Source organism: Mastomys coucha, chromosome X (assembly GCF_008632895.1).
Source record: "Mastomys coucha isolate ucsf_1 chromosome X, UCSF_Mcou_1, whole genome shotgun sequence".
NCBI lineage: Eukaryota > Metazoa > Chordata > Mammalia > Rodentia > Muridae > Mastomys > Mastomys coucha.
The window spans coordinates 128,412,742-128,436,689 of record NC_045030.1 but is presented as its reverse complement, the minus strand read 5'-3'; the positions used below and the strand labels follow the sequence as shown (position 1 = coordinate 128,436,689).

At 36.0% G+C, this 23,948-nt stretch overlaps 1 protein-coding gene across 7 annotated transcripts in view; it reads left to right on the top strand.

Annotated features, from left to right (window-relative positions):
- Zmat1 (zinc finger matrin-type 1) overlaps positions 1-23,948 on the top strand; it is a 63,676-nt gene that overhangs the window by 29,982 nt on the left and 9,746 nt on the right. For 5 of the 7 annotated variants that reach the window (XM_031367891.1, XM_031367863.1, XM_031367847.1 and 2 more), the window contains 4 exons: positions 13,557-13,663; positions 14,708-14,809; positions 14,896-15,070; positions 16,609-16,674. In XM_031367891.1, coding sequence (XP_031223751.1) covers positions 14,747-14,809; positions 14,896-15,070; positions 16,609-16,674 — 304 coding nt within the window. In that variant the 5' untranslated portion in view covers positions 13,557-13,663; positions 14,708-14,746. Of the gene's footprint in view, positions 1-31; positions 93-12,245; positions 13,664-14,707; positions 14,810-14,895; positions 15,071-16,608; positions 16,675-23,948 lie in introns of those variants that run through there. The other 2 variants (XM_031367880.1, XM_031367900.1) reach the window with 2 other exon arrangements.

The window sequence follows — 23,948 nt, the reverse complement described above, 5'->3', positions numbered from 1 at the left end:
TTTTGAAACATGGTCCCATGCACCTCACACTTGCCTCAAACTCACCATGAACTGGTCCTCCAGCCTCCACTTCCTGAGTGCTAGGACTACAGGTTTGTGCAACCACTCCTCGTTTTAACTTGTATAACAAAATTTGTCCATAGCCAGCAAGTAGGTGAGAGTGGTTTTTGTAGGCATTGAACAGTTTGGGCTCTGGTAAAGTTTAGAAACAGTTTTTCATAGGAAGATGGCTTTTGACCTCACTATGTAACTGCTTTGGTTACAGTGTCTTTGAATATGTGTAAATAATAAAAGCATTATAAGAGAGGGAATTTCAGGGGCCTGCATAATGGCACAGAGGGAAAAGGAACCTGTGCCAAGCTTCAGAACTAACTCCTGCAACTTGTCTTCTGACCTACACACACACACATACACACACACACACACACATTCACACTGTGACACATGGGTACTCACACAAAATGAAGACAAAAACATAATTTAATAAAGTCAAAACAATATCTGGAGTCTGGTACAGTAAATACAGATTATGATGTTCATAAAACTACTAGACTTTGTGATCCTGAAGTGGTCCCACATTTCCTTGATTTGGGCTTCACAGTCTGAAGCAAGGGATTTGGAGAAGACAAACTCTGAGATTAATCTCTGACCTGAAAATATGGTTGATGATTTTGGAGTTTACATTGTTATTTCTTTTTGTGGGCTTTGGTGGCTGTATACAAAAGTAATAATTCATAAATCAGAAGAAACCTTGACGGTAGTTACCACTTGACACTCACTGAGAAGTGAAATCCGTGTTGAAATACTATTGAGAAACTTTACTAAGATATGAAAAAAGAAATGTAACTGTAATCTCAGATTGTCTATCCTTTCATTTTAGTTAAGTATTCTTCATTAACTCTGAAGTCCAAGCTAAAAGCCCCTTACATTTTCACTTAGAAATGGTAGATATTTAACACAATGTAATATTCAAAGCACTATGAGACCTCAGAATTTTGTTTATTTATAAAACACTGTTTTTTTCTAGCTATAATGTACAAAAGTCAAGGGGAAAAAGTCTTGCTTAGTTGTGTGCCCATATACTTTTATTTTTCTAAATTCTAATTAAGATATTACTCTCAAATACATCAGACTATTGTCAGGGTCACCATTATTACAAGATCACTCCTGATGAAATCGTGAAAAGTGGTTTGAAAAAGCATTTGATGGCCCATTTACAGTTTGTAGCCAACACACACAAAGATGAGCAGATGGCAGTAGACATAAAAATTGTCAGAGGGAATGTTAAACATTGTCTAGAAATGCCACTGGAATATTGAACAACAAACTTAAAACAAGCAAAAGAAATGCCAAGCAAATAATATGCAAAAAGACACACACACAAAGAATAAGGGGAGTTGGGTGGCTTTTTAGGACACTCCATATTCATTAAGTGAGGTTTTTTCAAAATTATTTATGATAAAATGAATTCTGATCCAGGAATGATGTTGCATATATTTGTAGTTAACCTTCCTTGCATATTTGCTTCTCCCTTTAAAAAATTCTGAGTCTGTATTTTAGATTGGAAAACATTGTAGACTTCAGTTTGGTTGTTAAATGTTTTCCATGGCAATTACCTTTCTCATAGCAATTACAAAACTCCCTATTGTTCAGTAAAACTTTGGGTCATCTGTCACTAAGTCCTCCAACAGAAAACCTAGTTAATGGTCTTTCCTTCACTTACTGAGTAATCACTGAATGCCAGTGTGTGTGAACCATTCTAGCTAGTGCTAAGAACCTACAAATGAATTAGAAATATCTATAATGGGCTTGAGCAGATAACTTAATGGTTAAGAGCTTAATGGTTACTATTCTTCCACAGGACCCAAGTTCAGTTCCCAGCACCCACGTCAGGAAGCTTATTACTGTCTGTTACTCCAATTCCAGAGGATCTGATGCCTACTAATGCATGCACATGACATACATTTATGCACATACACACAAAAACAAGTAAACATAATAAAACTAGGTCTCAAACAGCTATGCAAAGAACTCAGTAATTGTCTGTGGACATATCTAATTTGGTAAGTGTTTGCTTCAAAAGCATAAGGATCTGAGTTGTATCTCTCAGAACCCATGTAAAACCATGTATGGTGGTACATACTTGTGATCCCAGCATTGGAGAGGCAGATGCAGGACTACTGAGGCTCACTAGCCAGCCAGTCTGTCCTAACTGGTGAGCGCCAGGTCAGTGAAAGTCCATGTCTCAAAGGACATAGATGGCATTCCTGAGGAAGATACCAAAGGTGGCCTCCACATGCACATACACCACTGTACACAGATGCCTAATAAAAAAGAAAGAAAGAAGAAGCTTGGTAGTGTTGAAAGTAAGATTATAACACAAATAAAAGAGTGGGAAAGTATAGTTTTGAATATAACTGGTCGGACTCCTGACCTGGCAGTACCACTCAGTGTTTCTTATTAATCTATTCCAGGAATAGATACTGTAGACACACCAAAGAACATTATATTGTGAGTCTTATATTGGTGTCTGCCAAAATAATTAGTAAACAGGATTAAAATTCTGTTTTCTACATTTAGCCCATTGGAAATATCTAGAGTGTGATGAATGGTCATTTTTTTGGTGTTTGGGCCCCCTGAATTATATCAGTATGTAAAAATAATCACTAATCATATTCTTAGCCTACCTATGCATTTCATATATGTTAAGATAGAGCTTTAATATTTTCCATCTGAAACAGTCTTTCACATTTATTCACATGTATTAAACTGTGAGAATGAGTAGCATATAGGTAGTGGCTCTCTGATATAAAGCAGCTGTCATAGGATCAAGAAAATTAAAATTATATAGGGCCTTAGCTATATTTCTGGCTTTAAAAGCATGACTCCTGAGCTCCCTAACCACAAACAATTATTGTTATAATGGTCAAATTCTCAATATGCATAAAGACAGCACAGATATTCATCATCAATACAGTATTCCCAATCATTTTAATTCTGTTTTATTTTGTTATTGTTGAGGTACCATGGAAACACCTGCAGTGACTGTGATAACCTACACAAAATTGCAAGAACCTGTCAAACTCATAAGCCAGAAGCTATTTTAATCACCTTAAAACTAAGGATGCAAAATATCACTAGAGTTATGAGCATTTGTCATGCTGACATGTACATATCCACATTACTAGTAAAGTTGAAATTTCTGAGTATTCTTCAAATGGAATGTAGCACTAGAGAGAAAAGAGTGTTAAACATGGTGTGGCAAGTTTAACATGGCTCTTCATTTTCTTTTACTCCAGGACTATGCTCTGCTGATCTTTTTTTCTCTATGATTATGATGCTATTAAAGGAATACAAAAGTAAATCAATTCTTGCCAAAAATCCTATTTAATGAAGAATGTTTGAGGAAGATTATCTCTAAAGTTCTATTCACAGAAAATATAGCACATATGTTCTTTGCAAAAGCAAAATTAATATTTCACAGATTTTCTGTGAATAACAATGAGATTTGTGTATAGTACTGCAGTTCACTCTTTTGGGGTTTTTCTCTACTTTGTCACTATTAAAGCAGAATATATACTCTCTTTAAAATGCTGTATTTCTTTATATCAAGATCATTTAGACTCCAAAACTCACAATTCAGCAAAGCACTAAAATAGCTAATATTAAGTGATTTTATAAACATTTGGGTTATCATAAGGATAAAATATTTGATTTTTTGTACAACAAAATCAAATATTCATTTCAGAAATACAAGATTTATTTTATTAGATATAGCCAATTATATCTAGAATCAGCCAGTTTGTGTAAGTTTAAATCTATCAGACTAACCAAAGAACATTTCATTACTGTAAACAAAGAAAATTCCCATTCCCACAACTGAAGAAATATGATAACCTCCCATTTCCTTTCTTAAGAAATACTCTATGGTTTGTAATTCCAGAAGTGAAACTGAAGCAAAACCATTATTCTTTTCTGACTTATGCTGTAAGTGTTAATCTTTTGTTACAAAAATGTATTTCATCTTAAATTTCCTGGTATTTAGTATGCAGAGAAAGATTCAAATATAATCATCTAGATTTCACATACAGTTGCATTATTTTTTTATTCAGATGGTAGTTAATTTACTCTAACATGACAACTTAGCTGTTTGCAAAAGGCACAATCCAACAGAAAAAGATAAGTTTTTGTAGAGTGAATTAATTTTTTCATTAAAGCATATATTATGATGTAAACTGAATATTTGAGTCAATATGGGGAATTCCACTAAATCCTAAGTACAGAATATTGCCAATATTAATATTCATAATTATAAATCACCTAAGAGCATTACTCTGCTATTATGATTCTTTCCCTAGAGTGCTGCAATTGTTTTTGAAACAAATCCACATAAACTTACAATCACAAGTTTAAAATTTTAGCTCTCCCAATCCTTTATTTCTTCTATGATCCCCAGCTGTTTCTTTTATGAAGTAAAGACATAGGTTGGATTGGTTCTAAAGTGTAGGTGCTTTTAGCCCACAAAGAACAGTTGGCAATGTTTTCAAATATATTTGGTTTTCATACTAGAGAATGCTACTCTTAGCTTACTGGTCAGAAGCCAAAGGTACTGCTAAATACCCGCAGTGCATAGGAGATAGCTTTTCTACAATGTTATGTGACCCAAAGTGACTATAGTGTCAAGGTTGAAGATTATGGAATAGATGGTCTCTTAAATAACACTTAACTGAACTAGGGTGATTTTATCTACTAGTAAATAAAAATTTTAAAGCTTCTAGATGAGAAAATAATCATACATTTATTTAGTATGTAGCATGTGTTGAACATTTTGAAGTACATATCTTTTTATGTTTTTCAGATTCTGGGACTTAAAAATTATACATTATATTTCTATATTGTGTGATGGAAAATAGTTTAGAATAGTTAAATGATTTACTCAAGGTTTTAAGTCTTTTTTACTAATACGGTATTTTCATCTTTTTCCTGTCACCTAGCACTACAGATCAAAGTCCCTAACCTCACTGAAAATTATCATGAAAGTTATATTTTCTCAAATTACATCAACCTTCCATGTAAGAAGAAAATAAAACAGTAAAACATCTTTTTAAGGTGGCGTCTCACTACACTCCTCTGGTTGGCCTAGAACCCTCTTTGTAGATCAGGTTCATCTCAAATGCCCATAGATTTGCCTGCCTCTTTAGGACCGGAATTAAAGGCATGAGCTACCAGACCTCACTAAAGCATTTTTATTAATAGGAAAATAGTATTGCTCCATTCTCCAACCAAAGACCACACTTAAGTGTACATACATTACATTCAATGAACTCTCTTATTCCATACTGTTTCTAATTTGTCACAAAACTACTGTTTCACTTCAAATAATCCTCCTAAATTTGCAAGAAAGTATCACTGATATCCTGCCATCAAAACAAAAGTTTATAAAGTAGAGTACAAAATAAACTTCAGCAATTGAAATCTGAAAGGTTAACCTTTGTAATCAACTAACTGCATAGTAGCAGACTGAAATTGGCTGTTTCTCTTGGTCAGATGCTTTTGTTTGTTTCTTTGAATTACTTTTTTTAATTTTGGAGTTTTTTATGTATGAGTGCTCTGCTGCATGTACATGTACATCCTAGAAGAGGGCATCAGATCCCTTTATAAATAGATGGTGGTGATCCACCATGTGGGTACTGAGAATTGAACTCAGGAACTCTAGAAGAGCAGGCAGTGCTCTTAACTAATGAACCATCTTTCCAGCCCTGTCTGTCTGATGCTTTTTACAACTCATTTCTTTTGAAATTAGGCAGGCTGGGTGGTGGTGGCGCACACCTATAATCCCAGTACTTGAGAAGCAGAGGCAGGCGGATTTCTGAGTTAGAGGTCAGCCTGGTCTACAGAGTGAGTTCCAGGACAGCCAGGGCTACAACAGAGAAACCCTGTCTAGGAAAAAATAAAAAATAAAAAAAAAAATTGAAATTAGGTAGCCTTTTAAGTTCATATTTGCCCACTAACCAATACAATGTTTACTTTCTATATTAATAAGGAAGAGGAAAATGAGAAGAGTATAAAAAGTGGAATGAAAGGAAGATATGCATCCCTCAGATTTCTTCAGCTATGCCTCAGTTCCTAAATCCCAGTTCTTTGACAAACACTTCAGTTTAAGGGCACAAGAGTTCTCTGGGAACTAGTTCTTTGAAAGGAAGTCTTTTCTACTGGACAGTGCTAGTCACTTGGGTCACATCAAGCAAATTGACTCTCCCTCTCCCAGCAGCTATCAAATGCCAGTAGCCTCAGCCAAACTAGCTTCCCTTTCAAGTCAGACTTGTTTCTTACAAATGTCCAGCCTGAAGAAGAAGTCTACCATTCAATACTGCAACCTTTTTATTGATTATTTTATTTATTTACATTTCAAATGTTAGCCCCTTTCCCGGTTTCCCCTCTGCAAACTCCCTATCCCATCTCCCCTCCCCCTCTTCTATGAGGGTGTTCACACACCCACACACCCACTCCTGCCTCCCTGCTCTCGAATCCCCTACAATGGGGCATCCTTCAAGCCTTCACAGGACCAATGGCCTCTCTTCCCATTGATGACTGAGTAAGCCATCCTCTGCTACATATGCAGCTGGAGCCATGAGTCCTACCATGTGTACTCTTTGGTTGGCGGTTTAGTCCCTGGGAGCTCTGGGGGGGTTGGTTGGTTATGTTGGTTGTTCTTCCTATGGGATTGCAAACACACTGCAACCTTTTTAAGAACTTGCTCTCAGGGAACTCTTGGGCAGAATTAGAATTGAATCCTGGCTCTAAATCATAATAGATGTATGACTTTGAGAAGATCACTAATCTCTCCAAGCTTCACATTTCACTTTTGAATAGATACACATTCATGATGAATGTGTGTGTGGGGGGGGCGGCTGTATTGCATAGAATGGTCCCTAAGAAGCAATAAATTTGGTCTCAATAGCAATCAAACTTCTACAATACATGTGATAATAAAATTAAGGCTTAAAAACATTGTTTTTAAGTTGAGGGAAGATGGTGCATGTTGACGTATGCCACAGCATGAATGTGGCAGTCAGAGAACAACCAATAAAATAAGTTCTGTCCTCCCACCATACGAGTTTTCTGGGAATCTTTAGACCTGGCAGCAAGCACCATTACTTGCTGTACCATCTCACCAGCCCAAAAGAGATCTTAAAAGGCTGAAGCGATTAGTTGAATATAGCAAGGCAAAATATAAATGGAATATAAATACGTATTAGATCTGTTTTGGAGTCCAGAAACATTTCTGTCCAAATAATTGTGTTCTTAAGGAGTACAGTTTATTCAGGTGGAATAAAACCACGTGTTTGTCAGAAATCAGCTGAAGCATGAGTCAGCAATATGGTGTGATGTTTTCTTGGGCTACGTTAACAGAAGAAGGTGTGTATTCAAAATGAGAGTTTAAGTATACATAACACTACATGGTTAAAACATTCAAAATGATTGCAATGCTAAATTTTATATTTTTCAGAATTAAAAACAGAAAAGATGGAGCAGAGTGCAATGGTCTCTTGTGTACTAATAGCAAGTAGGAGGCTGAGGATATAAAGTCAAGGCCAGCCTAAGTTATATAATGAGACACCCTCCCAAAACAAAAACAACAGCGAAAGGATAGTCCCTTTTACTAGTCATTATTATTATTATGACATCGTTAAGGATGTTGTGGTTAAGTTACACACCATATAAAATAACTGCAATTAATTCACAAAAGAAGTAAAGAGAAAGGGAAAGAAAAAACATAATTGTAAATATTGAAGGAATTTTATACTAGACAAAAGGTGATTTATACTTACTGCGTGTTAGAAAATCAAATTAGATCCAGTGGAAGCTCTAAGAAGTATTCAAAGTATTGTTCCTGTACCAGCACCATTGGTAGTGTTACAGAATTCGGGAGGAATTTGTAGCGTGAGCTCCACCCCAGAACTATTGAATCAGAAATTCTAGGTATGGGGTTTAGTGCTATTTCTTAATATCTCTACTTCCAGAGTACTAGGATTATAGGTATTTACCTCCATTTCCAGTTTATGCAGTGCTTGGGATTGAACCCAAGACATTATACACTCTGCCAGATGAGTCCCATCCCCAATCCTGAAGCCCTGAAGAGCAATAATGATGCATGAGAAGGTGTTCCAGAAAATTTGAGATTCAATTATATTTGAATTGATTAAGACAACTTGCTAGTTAGATAAAGTATACCCTAAGTATATTTTTGTTTGACTTTTCATTGATATTGGTATTTTTTTTAGTTACAATACAAAATAATGGATCTCTTTATGGCATCTTAATACAAACATACCATTGTGATTTATTCATACTTCCCCCGTCTTCTCCTTTCTTGGCCCTTAGCTCTTCTTTTCTCTTTCTACCTTTCTTTCTGCCAAATATGTATTTAATACTTGTGGTTCTTTCCTCTATTAATCTCTTTTATCCTCTTCTTGTTATCCCCCTTCACACCCCTTCTTTCTTTCACGTGGTCTGGCTTTCATGTCATATATCTATATAAATAATTAAATATATCATGTTAACAAAGATTTATGGAATAAAAGTATTTCAAGTAAGGCAAGTATATAAATAATAATGGAAAGCTTAGACTGGAACAAATAATGATAGGATTCATTAGGGCAGTTGATTTAATTCTTTATTAAATAGAGGAAAATTAATGGTTTTACATGGGTCTTTAATAAAAAATTAGATATATAACTGGGTGGTGGTAGTGCATAACTTTGAACCTAGCCCTTGGGGGATGTAGAGGCAGGTAGATCTCTGAGAGTTCAAGGCCAGACTGATCTACAGAGCAAGTTCCAGGGCAGCCAAAGCTACACAGAGAAACCCTGTCTCAACAAACAAAATAAGCAAAACAAAAAATCCGATATATAACATATATATTTATTTATGTTTAGTCTGGATTATGCATAGAAGAAAAATATAATATTTTCAGAGTCTAGTTAATTTTACTTACCATATCCAATTCATTTTCTTGCAGTGGACAAAATTTCACTCTTGCATATGAATGAATCTCTTCATTATGTATAAATACTATATTTTCATTATCAATTTATCTGTTGATGGGCATCATGGAAAATTTTATAACTTGGCTAGTGTGACTACTGCTGTAAAAACAGGGCTGTATAAATTTCTCTGGGGTATATTTGCTTTGTGAGTATAATAAAGACATGGTATATTAAATAATACTTCAAAATTGGACCATCACTCATCTTCTTTTATAATTTCTCTTTTTTTTTTTTTGTCTTTCAACTTTATATACTAAACCCAGGACTTCAACACTTGCATGTTATACAAATAAAGAGAATTTTTCAGTGATATAACTGTAGATGGTAAGGTTGAATCTCCACTTCTTACCAGGAATAGGATTACTTAAACTTAACTGTAACAGATCGAAATGTCTACTACATTGATAGCAAATTCTAAGCTCAGCCTTTAATGCTCTTTGTTTCTGAGAGATGAAACTTTATCTATCTATAGCCACTTCATGTTCAAGCCTCATGCCTACAACTGACATCTCCAACTAACTGAGATATCCATGGGTTTGTGTTCCTGTCTAGAGATATCCATGTTGAGTTACTTGTTTCTCTCTATTTAACATAAAATTAAGTGCTCTGTTGTCACTTGTCATTTATTTGATATCATTCTAAAGCTTTCCATTATTTATACTCTTGCCTACCCTGAATACTTCTATTATTTTCATTAATTTTTAGCTATAAAGAGGTATTTTTATGAATTTTAATATATATATATATCGATAGTTAACACACAAAGTAATTTGTTTTGTTTTGGCTTTTCTTATATATCTATCATTGTATATTGTTCTGTTTTGTCTCCCTTCCCCACTGCCATCCTCTTTGCCCCTGATTCCCATGGTTGACTCTCTGCCATCCCTGGAAAGTAATCCTCCTTCTGTTTCCTGTGTCTTTTTCCCCTACCCCTTAAAATCTCTTCATCCATATTATGATCTCCCTTCTAACTTAATGATCTGTATACATACATGCATGCATATGCACACATATACACAGTTATACATACATACAGGTAATTTTAAATCTAGATTCCACATATGCCAGAAGACATGTAATTTTTTCATTTAGAATCTTGCTTATTTCACCTAGTATGATTTTCAGTCCATCCATTTTCCTGTAGATGTCATGATCTCATTCTTATTTATACCTTAGTGAAATTCCACTGTTTACATATATTTTAAAGCATAGACAAAACTTGTTATCTATAGATAAGTTTAATCCCAGTTCCCTCAGAAAGATAAACTATACCTTTTTACATCTTTTATCACCTGAAACATTTTGGTCTGGGGATTATAGTTTGTCCATACACACCTTCTCTTCCTTGTTAAATTGTACTCTCCTTGGAGTTAGGAACTAGTTATTTCCAACATGTCTAACAGTTATGTATATATAATGGAAAGAGTCAAGGTAAAACAAAGGCTTATGTACCAGCTCCACCAAAAAAAACATGGCAGTTTATTTCAGTTTCACTTGCTCCCGGTTTCCTAACTCAGAATGTACAAAGTACTATTTACTGTATACATTTGTGTTTAGGTCCAAGGGTTTAACACAAACAAGATCCTCAATTATATTAATCTTTTTTCTTTAGAATATGTAACATGAAGCTAACCATAGTATTAGTAAAGCTAAATTATGTTGAAATATACAAAAGGAATGAGCTAAAGTATTATTGTGTGGAATTCAAAGGAAGATGTAGATGGGGAAAATATCATAAGTCAGAATTGTTAGGAATCAGTGGAGAAAATAGCTAAGATTTTGAACCTGAGCATATCGTGATATTTGATAAACAGAAACAGAACAAATCTCATTTGAAGAAATAAATTAAAGACAGCAAGTCTTAGTAGTACTATTTTAAAGAAAAAAATATAGTGGAGTAAACATAGGTTTATTAAGGAAAAGTGACAACTCCTAAGAGTGGGAGAAGCTCCCAGATGGGGAATGACTGTTTCTTCTTCAAGAAATTTTCCCTCAGTAATGTTACTTTGCCACTAAAGGATTGCCTGCCCAAAAATTTGTGACAGGCCACATGATGTGATCCTCCAAATGGCTCACTGCTGATGTCCCTGCGCAGGCTTTTCTGCTTAGGTCAGCTAATGGGCATGTCCAAGTTCTCAGGATTGTCCTGAAGTCTGAATCCGGTAGAATTATTGCTCAGTTACTTGGGGATGGACCTAGAGCCTGAGTCCACAAAGATAGTCCTGGATCTTGTACTTGCACTGACCAGCCTAAAATCTGGAGATTTCAGCTCCTGAGGACTGAATAGGTAAATAAGGGCTTAGTCTAGGTCTTGGAGCTCTAGGGGCCAGCTTGGGTACTATTTATACAAGAGTGATGCTGGTAGGTCTGTTGGGAGATGCCCAGTACTAAAAACTAGTGGGACACACCTGAACACTAAGCTTCAAGAGCATGACTGCCTGTTCTAGAATGGAGGGTGACCCTACAGGTGTTAGCCTACAGGTATAAGGGCCAGTTGGGACTGTGGCAAACTAAAGGTTTTGTCTGCAAGTACAAGCCTGTAGCTTGTATCCACAATAGCTTTCTTAGAGGTTGGGGGTCTATATAAGGTGGCTTGATGGACCAGGACTTAGAGGAATCAGCACGGTTAGCAGGCTAGCTGAATCCCAAGTCTGCTGGTGTCAGTCTGGTGCTGAGGAAGCTGGCTAGACATTAGAATAGCCTGGAAACTAAAATTTTTGTACATCCCTAGAGCTTGAGATGCCAGATTCCAGACAGTTTCCAGAGCTGACTTGGAGACCCAATCTGGAGACCACTGCCTGAAGTCTGGAGCTTTGGGGAGCCTGCTAGGTGATAGCTTTTAACAAAGTGTGTTCACTTTTAGGGTTCAAAGTAAAACATGATTTTCATTACCTGCTTCTTCACTTACACCTGAAAATATCTTTCTTTATTCTGTGCCATCTAGGATTTGAGAAGGAATATACAGGTTAAACAAAAGTTTCCAGGGTTGGGCATTTTGCTCAGTGGTAGAATGTTTGCCTAGCAAACACAAGGCCCTGGGTTTGGTCCTCAGCTCAAGAAAAAAAATGTTGCCGGGTAGTGGTGGCGCATGCCTTTAATCACAGCACTTGGGAGACAGAGACAGGCAGATTTCTGAGTTTGAGGCCAGCCTGGTCTACAGAGTGAGCTCCAGGACAGCCAGAACTACACAGAGAAACCCTGTCTCAAAAAACCAAAAGAGAAAAAAAATGTTTCCATATTATGCTATATAATGTACTTTATTTATGAAATTCACCCGGGTTCTGTAATCCACAGGCTGATTTCATCAGTTCCTGCAAAGGTATTTTATGAGCGGATAATTATTTGAATTGAGGTCCTACCATTGTTCTGGTATTTATCCTTACCATTTATAGAAACCTCTACATGCTTTTTACATAAAAAAAGTTACAGTGAGTAAAATAATAAGTATCCCTCTCTTGTCTGCCCCACTTTCAAGAGCTAAATATGTTTAAATTTAATCATTATTTTATACCATTATTACATTTATATAATTTTAATTTTCTACTATAAATATATAAATTTATATCATTCTGTAACTTTCTGTATTGATATTATTCTGTAACTATTATATGATATAAATTTATATCATTCTGTAACTTTCTATGTGTATATGTATGTATATCATGTTAACATTGTTAGAAATTGGGTATATTGTATTTTAATAAAACTTTTATTATTTAGTAGATCACCCATGAAAGTATGTATCATACAAACTTACTCATTTAGCCCAGTAATAAGCAAAAGTTTAATGATTTTGATTAATAACCTGTAGATAAACTAATAAACATGGGCAGCAGAATACAGTGAAGCTATTAAGAACATTAGATATAAGTTTGAACCTACAGTGTAGATAAAAAAAACTATTTGGTATGTGCTATTTATTACAGACAGAGGCACTACAGCATAAATTTCTTGATTGTAGCAGATGAACATAAGCATATATTTGGAGGGAAAGTTATATGAGATCTGTGTGTACAAATAAGTGAGCTAGTATTTTTGGAACAATAGGAGAGATTTGACCATCATAGACAATGATTTTTAGATAATACTGGGGCTGTATCTCAAAGTATACAACAGTCTTACATAGATACTTTAGGATTTTCTTATATTTCTTAGGGTTGTCTTCTGTTAAAACATCAAAGGTAGTTTTTAAATTCAGCGTTTCATTCCTTAAATCATTTTTTGAAATTCATCAAATTACTTGTATCCACTTAACTATTCCTTTAGAATGTTATTGCCTAGACTTAACCATTCTAAATTGGTAATTATTGTCATATTATATATTGTATGTGACTGTGTGTGTGTGTGTGTGTGTGTATGTGTGTGTGTGTGTGTGTGTGTGTGTTAGGTGCATATTGAATGGTGTATTTGAGGAAAAAGCTGTTACTACATACCCCCAAATGTAAAAATTTGATTAATTCAAGTTTCATTGATATGATAGATTTTTTTCCTTTACTTTACTGATAGATCCCACCTGTGATGGACAAGAACAATCTGCGTATTTTACAGATAATTTTTGTCAACCATGTGGAGTGGTTCTACAGCATGAATCAGAAAGGATTCCGCATTTTGAGGTCGGTTGAATGTAGTGGGAATAAGGATGAGAAATCACGTTTTTAAGCCTAGCAGTCAACTTCATATAAGTCATCTTACTTGATTAGTAAAAGAACCTGAAACATGGTATCATTTCTATTCAACAGATGAGAATATTGGCTCAGAAAAGGATAGTCACATACAAATATAAGTTTAAGGAATCTAAATTAAACTCAATGATTTTTTGACTGCAACGTTTCTTTTCTTCACACCATCCTTCCTCCCTTTGTATTCACTGTTACTATAGTAAATATAATGTATTAGCAAGTTTGAGAGATACTATAGAAGTCCTAGAGTCTTCATTTTTAGTAAATGTAGACTATAAATTTGGCTGCCAGTATCTTTTCATTGAGGTGAGAGAGGCTTATGAGCTCTACCACCCCGAGATCTATTGACAAACAATTGCTAGGAGGCAAGAGATCATGAAGCCTTATCACCCCCTGTGGATATATTAGCAATTAATGCTTGCTGAGGAAGAGAGATTTTTCTGCAGTGATGTAGTCCCTGATAAGGTGCTCACAGTCCCATAAATATCTCTTAACCATCTTCATGTACGTAATCCTAATGATGACCATTTCATGTCATGTAAAAGGACATGAAAGTAGAGGAGTTAGTGAGTTGTAAAGAGATGGAATTAGGCACTGGAGAAGAAAAGAGACAATAATAGTAATATAATTAAAATATACATGTATGACAATGTCATAATGAAACCCATTAAGTATATAGCCAACATGATAATAAAAACATAAAAATACTGACTATTAATTTGTAGAACCATTTCTGTTTTAATTTTAACTGAGATTTGGAGATTTAAAAGGAGTGAAACTCTTTCATAGTTCTTGCAGTCAAGGGTAGAGGCTGTAGCTCAACAATATGTCATTTGCCTAGCCTGTTCAAGGCCCAGGTCTCAAAAGAATCAGTTAATGCAAAGTGATAAAACTTATGTCTCCTGCCCTCGCATTCAGAGAGGTCTACATTTTAGGTGTCTCTGCTGTTAAATAAACAAAGTCATATCTTTTTTTCAGAGTGAAATACATGCTCAAAATGTTAAGTTCTTTTTTCAAATGCGTGGAGAACAAAATGAAGTGCCTGGTAGGAAAGTGAACCTGCATGCTGGAAATTCTCAGGTGAGGTGTCTGTGCTGCATGCGTTAATTCTGAACTGTAAATTTCTGGATCTTTCAAAAGTATAAAAAAGACTGTGCTTCTTACAGGAGTACTCGAGTGGAGAAGTTAACAGAAACAGTTTTACTGGTATCCACAACATGAGTTTTGACTCCACAGCTGCTGCTCCATCTCACTATGTGGGAAAGAGCCATTCTCAAACTCAGGAGCAATTACTGGAAGAACATGGACAAGTATCTCCATCCACATGCCCACCAGAGATGGGTAAGATTCTATTCATCTCTTTGTCTCAGATTTCAGATGCCTAATAGCTCTTTTTTCCACACTGCACCATCCTTTTTGGAGAGCAAACTTTTACGGCAGTTTAGACAACTTCGTTGTTCTTCTGCTTAGTAACTGTCTTTCTGGGTCCTTGTATGTAGAAATAATGGCTAACTGAATTTTAAGAAATATGACCACTATTCAGTTTATTAAATCCAAATATAAGAATGTAATTGCTACATGTTGTGAATAATAATATGCATCTCTAGAAAACAAAAACCTTAGATTTTTTTTATTATGTTTCCCCCTTGTCATCATTTTTTGATGTACTATGATCTAAAACTTTGTCTCACTTGTCTATTCAGATCAATGTCTTCACTATAGTATAGCTATATACCATACTCCGTATAGTGTATTTATAACCACAGTTTATAAAAACAAACTAAATGGCTGAATCTCTTCCAATCCTGATAAGACATTGTTTTATTTCCATAAATATGAAGTGCCAGTGAATAATAAGAGTATTGTAAATTCAAAAAGTGCAGAGAATTCTAGAACATTGCTTCTTAGTTCCTCCTAGTAATGTTCAAATGAACAAACGAAGGAGCTCCTACTAAACTGGCAGAGGACATCTTGGGAATCATAGCTCATATTTTGAAAAACTTTCATGTTACCACAACAAATGATAATTGGTCAGCTGGAATAATTTAGCACATTCATAAGAGCCTTAACACTATGTCATTAGGCATTCATCCCTAAAAAAAAATCAGCATTCATGTCATATATAGATATGGCATATGTAATATATCATATAAATATTGTCCAGAGCAAAGTCATCACCTCTGCAAAGTATTAGAATTTATTTTTTCTTAATGTTAAACTGTTATTGGTTTTTAAATTTTATTCTAGTCTCTCAAATTGCCATGTATCTATTGGCTTGAAGAGGGACAGATTCATTGTGCCTTACAAGAGAAACCATTTGGTAAATGACTTATCTACAGTTCCCAAAATCATTTTATTGGCTTCCAGGAGGAGAATAATTTAAAAAGACAGAAAATAAACATATGGTTTCAAGTTATTAATTGCTGAGAGTGCATTCTGATATAAACACCACAAATCAAGACAGAACAGATGTGTTATTTAAGAAAAATATCAACTTAGAAGTTCTTGCCATATGATTTACCCTGTAAGTTACAAAGACTCATCTTGAAATGGCTCCCATGCTTCTACTGTTCCCTTAAATGAATATGCTCAAACAATACTAGGTGCAAAATATTCCTCTAGACACATGTCTTTAGTGTATAAACTAGGTCACATTTATCTTTCAAAAGAGCCTTTATGACAAATTCCTTTATCCAGAAGCCCTGTCTTGAAAAAAAGTGGAAATATTTAGAGTAGTTTTAGAGAATTTTTTTAAAACTTTTATTGCATTATGATGAGAAAAGTTACATGATTTAGAGAATTTTTTAATAATCCACAATGGATGCAGTTCTAACATGTGAACATATGTTGATAATTTTCCATTACAATTATTTCTACAGATCAACCCAATACCACTCCTGCACCTCCAGCTTTCCTGAAGTCTGTTATTGTGAAGCCCCCTCCAGGTAGGAATAAAGGCAGACTACCCCCTTGTTCTCTAGCATTCCTTTAGATCAAAATAATCCAAGCAGATATTGTAAGCTCTTTCCTCCTTCTTTAAATAATCTGCTAATGTTCCATAACATTATAGTAGGGACAAAAAGAAATTATACTAGAAAGACATTTATAGCTCAAGAACAGAGAAGTGTCTTCCAGCAAAATGAAATACAAATGGAAAACAAGAAAAGTATTCTAATCTCTTTCATAGTAAGTTGGTATTTTATAAAACATACTAGTTTATTTATAAACCACTTTCTTTTATTTTAAAAAACTGATAGTGTTCAAATAATCAAGTCCATTTACTTTTATTTTTATAGGAAATGATAGCCAGAAAGTCTTTTATGTCTCTTGGTTTCAAAAATCATATATGAGTATGTATGTGTGATGTGGGTCCATATTATTTTAAGGACATACTTCAGATCACTATGATATATTGATATTCATTTGAAGTATTAAGCTAGTAATTATTGGTAGTATAAATAGAAATACACTTCTTATTTCTTTTTCCATAAAGAAGAAAATATGTAAACTAGTTAATAATACCTCATTGCAAAAGACTATAAGTATTATGTTTTATGCACATATTTTGCTAACAAAGGAAATGAAATATCATAGTTCATAGATTTCTATGATCTTGATTGATAGAAGTGGAAAGGTTAAAAAAAATGACCAGATGGCTTAGAGATAAGAAAGGGTAGCAAAACTTCAGGTACAACATAGAGACTGGCCTCAACTGGAGCAATATATCTATCTGCTCTTCAGTCATGCTTTCTATGCATATACAAGCACCTTCTCACTACTGCTCTGTCTTACTGCTCTTTCATCTTCTCTCTTCTACCTTCGTTTCCTCACCTCATTGTATTTCACCTATTCTTTCTAGATAGACTTTCTGCTCTATGTGAAAATGTTCATTACTCTTGACTTCTTAAAATTCTGTTCTTTTCATGCACAATTCCTCATAGCCTTGTTCTTTATTTCTGTTTGCTTTCTTTTTATTTTATTATATTTTATTAGACTTTTTTAATTTACATTTCAAATGTTCTTCCCTCTCCTGGTTTCCCTTCTGAAAAAAAAACCCTATTCCCTCCCCACTCCCCCTGCTCACCAACCCACCCCCTCCTGCTTACTGGCCCTGGCATTCCCCTACACTGGGGCATAGAACCTTCACAGGGCCAAGGGCCTCTCCTCCTATTGATGACTGACTAGGCCATCCTCTGCTATACACATGCAGCTGGGGCCATGAGTCCCGCTGTATGTACTCTTTGGTTGGTGGTTTAGTCCCTGGGAGCTCTGAGGGTACTAGTTAGTTCATATGGTTGTTCATCCTAAGGGGCTGCAAACCACTTCAGCTCCTTGGGTCCTTTCTCTAGGTCCTTCATTGGGGCTCCTGTACTCAGTCCAATGGATGGCTGTGAGCCTCTACTTCTGTATTAGTCGGGTACTGTCAGAGCCTCTCAGGAGACAGCTATATCAGGCTCCTGTCAGCCAGCACTTGCTGGCATCCACAATAGTGTCTGGATTTGATGACTGAATGTGGGATGAATTCCCAGGTGGGGCAGTCCCTGAATTGTCCTTCCTTTAGTCTCTGCTCCATACTTTGTCTCTCCACATTTTGTTCCCCCTTCTAAGAAGGATTGAAGTATCCACACTTTGGTCTTGTTTCTTGTGGTTTGTGGATTGTATCTTGGGTATTCCAAGCTTCTGGGCTAATATCCACTTATGAGTGAGTTTTCTGTTTGCTTTCTAACATCAGCTGTCCATCCATTGCCAAAATTTAGGTGTTCCCAGGTTTCATTATTGACCTGACTCTACAAACCCAATTCTGTGTATTCCCCTGGTTTTACCTGTCATCTGTATTCCCATAATGTTTCCGTCAAACTTTAGATTGCATGTCAAAGTGGTAGATCTTATTTCATGTGGACACCTCAGAGCCATTTTAAATCAATAATCTTCCAATGTAAAAAGCCTATAGTTACCTGTCAACTCCCATAATACCACATCATCCTCAGTTTCAAAAGCTAATGAAATGCCAAGCTGTTGCTGTCTTCCCTCCTGAATTGTTACTGTCTGCTTAACTCTGTCCGTACTCCTCTGACACTACTATAGGGCTTCACAGATTCCTAGAGCTTTGGTAGTAGCAGGACTGTAGGTGTCGGCATCTTTTGAGAGCATATTGGCAAAAAGAATTCAACCCTGCTTAAAAATATAATTCACTTTCTTTTTTTCCCCCTGACATAAAGCAGTGTTTATTTTGTTGGTGAAGAGCAAGCAGTGAACCAGCAAGTATTGTAAAATAATAGCGTTTCATGTCATGTCAGATGAGGATACATAATATAGGAAAAGTAGGGCACCTGGGAAAGCCAGGGAACCTTGAAGTTTACAATATAAATATAGTGCTCGAGATAAGTTCTACTTAAGAAAGTAATAGGCAAAGGCTGAAGGATGATGAGAGGATAAATCCTGCTGGGAAGGAGGATGCCAGAGCCCTGAGATGAAAGCATGGTTGGTATTTACCAAGAATTGTCCACGAGGAGACCACTGGCTCCTGTATAGTAAAGATGTGTACCAAAGTCACATGTAAGGCCCATATGCTATTTAAGGATCTTGGTATTACTCTTTAAACTAGGGCCAGGTGACTGAAGGGTAATTACAGAAAATATCCACTAGCTTATGTGTTTTTTCCTAAAAGAACATGATTTTTAAAACATAGTTGTGGGTTGGAGAAGTTGTTCCAGTCCTAAAAATTCTAGGGATCCTCTTCCAGAGGATGTAGATTCAGTTCATAACACCCACATGGCAGCTCCCAACCGCATTAATTCTAATCCTAAGGGACCTGATACCCTCTTCTGACCCATTCAGGAACCTAATTCAGTTCTTTAGTAAGACGTGTAGATGCTTCATTAGAAGACACAGAGTCATAGCCTTCTAAGTATTTTGCCTCCCACTTGATTTGTCTCCACAAAAGCACTCTCAGATTAATTATTGGAGTGTTTCACTCAAGATACAAATATTTCTATGTCATTGTCTTAACTGAGTGTTTGTCACTGTTTCTCCTGCTCCTGACTCAACTCATACTCATTCTTAAACATCCCAGTGCTGCCTGGAAGCCTCTTTGCTTCCCTCAAGGCGTCTTCCTTCTGTGTGACTACTTACTTCTCTATGTGCCCTTTCTCCCATTTCAGTTTAAGGTCCTTAAGGGAGGAAATGTCATGTCTGTTTCTAGTGCTTGACGTAAAAAGCAGCATAGAATTGTTCATACCTCAGCTGATGAATCTTTATCGCAAGTGCTTTTCCTTTGTACTACTTCAGTTTCCTACAAAGTGTGGGTTGAAGTACTAAAACATTTAGTAGATACATATAGTTTTATGTAGGGTTTTAAAGATTGATGATTTAAGTAAGCATGGCATTAAGTAGAAATTGTAGTTGATTTTAAAAGTAAACATCTGAAGAAATGTTGAATTGCCACTTATTGGATATTTTTCCTACTGGTAAGCAGGTGGTATCTGAAATATGGACTGAGCCTAAGTGAGAAGTGTTTGGACTCTTGTTGCTACTGTGAGAGATGGCACTCTGAAATGTCAAGCTTATCAGAACGAGGGAAAAAGAATGTCTTAGTTGGCGTTCTGTGATAAACACCATGCCCAAAAGCAAACTTGGGAGAAAAGCTTACCATTTACAGTCATCCATGAAGGGGATTTAGGGCAGGAACCCAGAGGCAATAACTGAAGGTGATACTGTGAAGGAACATTGATTACTGCGTTTGCCATGGCTGACTCGGTCTGCTATCTTATAGCAAATAGGACCACTTGTCCAGGGGTGAAACTTTCCACAATGGCCTCCACATCTGTCATAAATCAAGGAAGTACCCACAGTCAAATCTGATCAATTTTCTCAGTTGAGATTCCCTTATCCCAGATGAACCTAGTTAGTGCCAAGTTGATAAAAATGTTACCAGCAAAAAGAATTTTGGTGAAGTTCTTATCTGATCATGAGATCATAAGTATAATTTAGTCTACTTATTGGAAGAAAGCATTTTACACTAGTCTCTAAAGCTAATGCTCAAATAGATGTGCCCTGTTGTAATTCCTGTCTCCTAAGCAGTAAACATTTGAGCATTATGAAAACAGCTAGTTCAGCTAGAGATAGTGATTCATCTCTATAATGTCAGTACTCAGAAGTGAGAGGAAGGAAGATTACTGTATACTATATGTTTGAGGCTAGCCTGGACTATATAATGAGCTCCACGCCAGCCAGGGCTGCATAGCAAAACCCTTTTTCAAACAAGAACAACCAAAAGAAAGCCATTAATATAAAAAATACATCTAGATAAATTAAATTTGCTAATGTGAATTTCAGAAAAGGATAGCAACAGAATTCCATGTTACAAGTAAGCCAGTGTGCTGTTGTTTGTTTGTTTTTGTTTTTAAGGCAAATATGTAGCTATAGAGATAGCCCAGCAGTTAAGAGCCATGGCTGCTCTTAGAGAGGATCTGAATTCAATTTCCAGCATGTACATTGCAGCCCATGGCCATCTATAACTCCATTTCAAAAGGATCTCAACACCTTCTTTCTGTCCACCCCCCCATGAGATGGGCACTGCATGTACATTGTATACAGAACACATGTAAGCAAAGCATCCATTACATAAAATTTTAAAAGGAAAAAGGCAACTTAACACAATATGCCATTTTAATTATTCCACTATTTTCATTTTCTCTTGTCTATTATTGCCTCTATTCATCTGCTATTCTGTGGATTTCTCTCCATATTTAACTTTTTCTTCATCATTATCATTGCTTGCTTAAGTTTCTAATCGAGTTCAGCTCTTAAAACACAGGATTGGCTATAGTACTAATAGAGAACTAAAGTATTTATGTATTTTTAAATATCGTGTTTTAGTTATCTTACTAATTCTAGCTCCAACATTGCACTTAGATGCTTCAACTTTACTTGTAGCTCAACATATCCAAAATTAAAGTAAGACTCTCTAAATCCAACTTAAATTGTAAAACCTTTGTCTTTGCCAGGATTACTGTTATTTATTAGGCACCTATAATTGAATCTTTAATTAACTGCTTAATTCCCTATATGCTTTCTATAAGCAAGTATCATCAAATCTTCTATTTCTCTTTTCTATACTCTTATTATATTTCTATTACCATCTCTTCACATGTTAACACTTTTGGAACCAGCAGTCTATGGTTGTCTTCTGCCTTTTAAACACATTTGTATATGGTAATGAAAAATTAAAGTAAGATTTTTTTAAGAAGATGCAAACAGAGCAAATGTATGTATGGCAGAGCTAAATAGGCTCCAGGAGCAGTTTCTAGTATAAGGAAAATGTAAGAAACATTAGAGACAGGTTATAAGATTAGGCCAGAGGTTGTATAAGATAGCTCATCAGGCAAAGATGCTTGTTGCTAAGCCTAACAACTTGACTTCCATTTCTGAAACACACGTGGTTTAAGTAGAGAGCTAACTCCCCAAAGTTGCCTTCTAACTTCCACCTGTATACCATGACACATGCATGCATACACATATGTATATACACATCAAATATATGCACACACAAAATATAATTTGAAATCATTTTAAAATATTAGGCCAGGAAGTCTGACAACTGGGCCAGTTAATAGGATTCCTTTCTATTCAGAAAGGGTTTATGTATTTTTACTCACTCTCTTAGAGCTATACATTATTTCAAAAAGTGGTAGGATCAGCATGTGGAAATCCAAGAGCTAAGGTAAAGGTACCCACACTGTAGTTCTGGAACTGTCTCTAGACACTTGACATGTGACTAGCAACCCTTCTAAACTATATTTCCACTATTGGAATCTTAATATTGATAGAATTTGTGGAGAAACAAAGGAAGAAGAGGTAAATAGAAAACTATGCATAGCCTTTTTAAATATTAAAGAAATACACAAATACCCAAGTTTAATGAGACTATAATCACAAAGAAGACTCAATAATCTAGGGAGAACTTCAATAGTGAATGCATAGTAAAATTATCTAGAAAGCTTTATTGGAAATAGGAGAGTTCTTTTCTACCTCTGGAGACTCAGATTTTGTTGGTCTCATGTGAAAGGGACTGGTATAATAATACTATAAAAAGATGACAAACATCATCAATGTATAGAAAAGCCACAGGCTAAGGTAACATGAATATTTTCCACATGACTCTTTGGGCTAAGGTAACATGAACATTTTCCATGTGACTCTTTGTATAACCAGCATTGAAAACCATGAATCTAGAGAAAATTGGGAGTTTTCTTTATCCTGCATTACTTAGTATATATGCTGTTAATCAATGTCATTTCCAGTTTGGTTTTCACATCTATAAAATAAAGATAGCAATAATTTCCTAGAAAAGATTGCTATGAAGACCCACATTTAACTAAGTAGTCAGTTTTATAGAAAATCAATAGAATTCACTGGTAAACATTGTTAAACCAGAGACTCACAAACCTAACCACAAACTTGAAATAGGAAAATACATACACAAGGAATTTAAAAAATTTTCCCTTCAACAACATTTATTTATTTATTTAAAACTCCAGATGTTGTTCCCCTCCTGGTACACCCTCCCACTGTTCCACATCCCATATCTCCTCCCCCACCCCCTGTTTCCACAAGGATGTATCTACCTCCAACCCTCTACCCCCACCCTCCACCGCACCACACCTCCCCACTCCCTGGGGCCTCCAGTCTCTTGAGGGTTAGGTGCATCATCTCTGAATGAACACAGACCTGGAAGTATTCTACTCTATGTATGTTGGGGGCCTCATATCTGCTGGTGTATGCTGCCTGGTTGGTGGTCCAGTGTTTGAGAGATCTCATGGGTCCAGGTTAATTGAGACTGCTGGTCCTCCTACAGGGTCGCCCTCCTCCTCGGCTTCTTCTACCTTTTCCCTAATTCAACCACAGGGTTCAGCTGCTTCTGTCCATTGGTTGGATGTAAATATCTGCATCTGACTCTTTCAGCTGCTTCCTGGGTCTTATGGTGTGAGGTCATGCTAGGCCCCTTTTTGTGTGCACTCCATAGCCTCAGTAATAGTGTGAGGCCTTGGGACCTCCCCTTGAGCTGGAGCCTACTTTGGGCCTGTTGCTGGACCTTCTTTTCCTCAGGCTCCTCTCCATTCCCATCCCTGTAATTCTTTCAGATGGCAACAATTATGGGTCAAAGTTGTGACTGTGGGGTGGCAACCCCATCCCTCACTTGATGCCCTGTCTTCCTGCT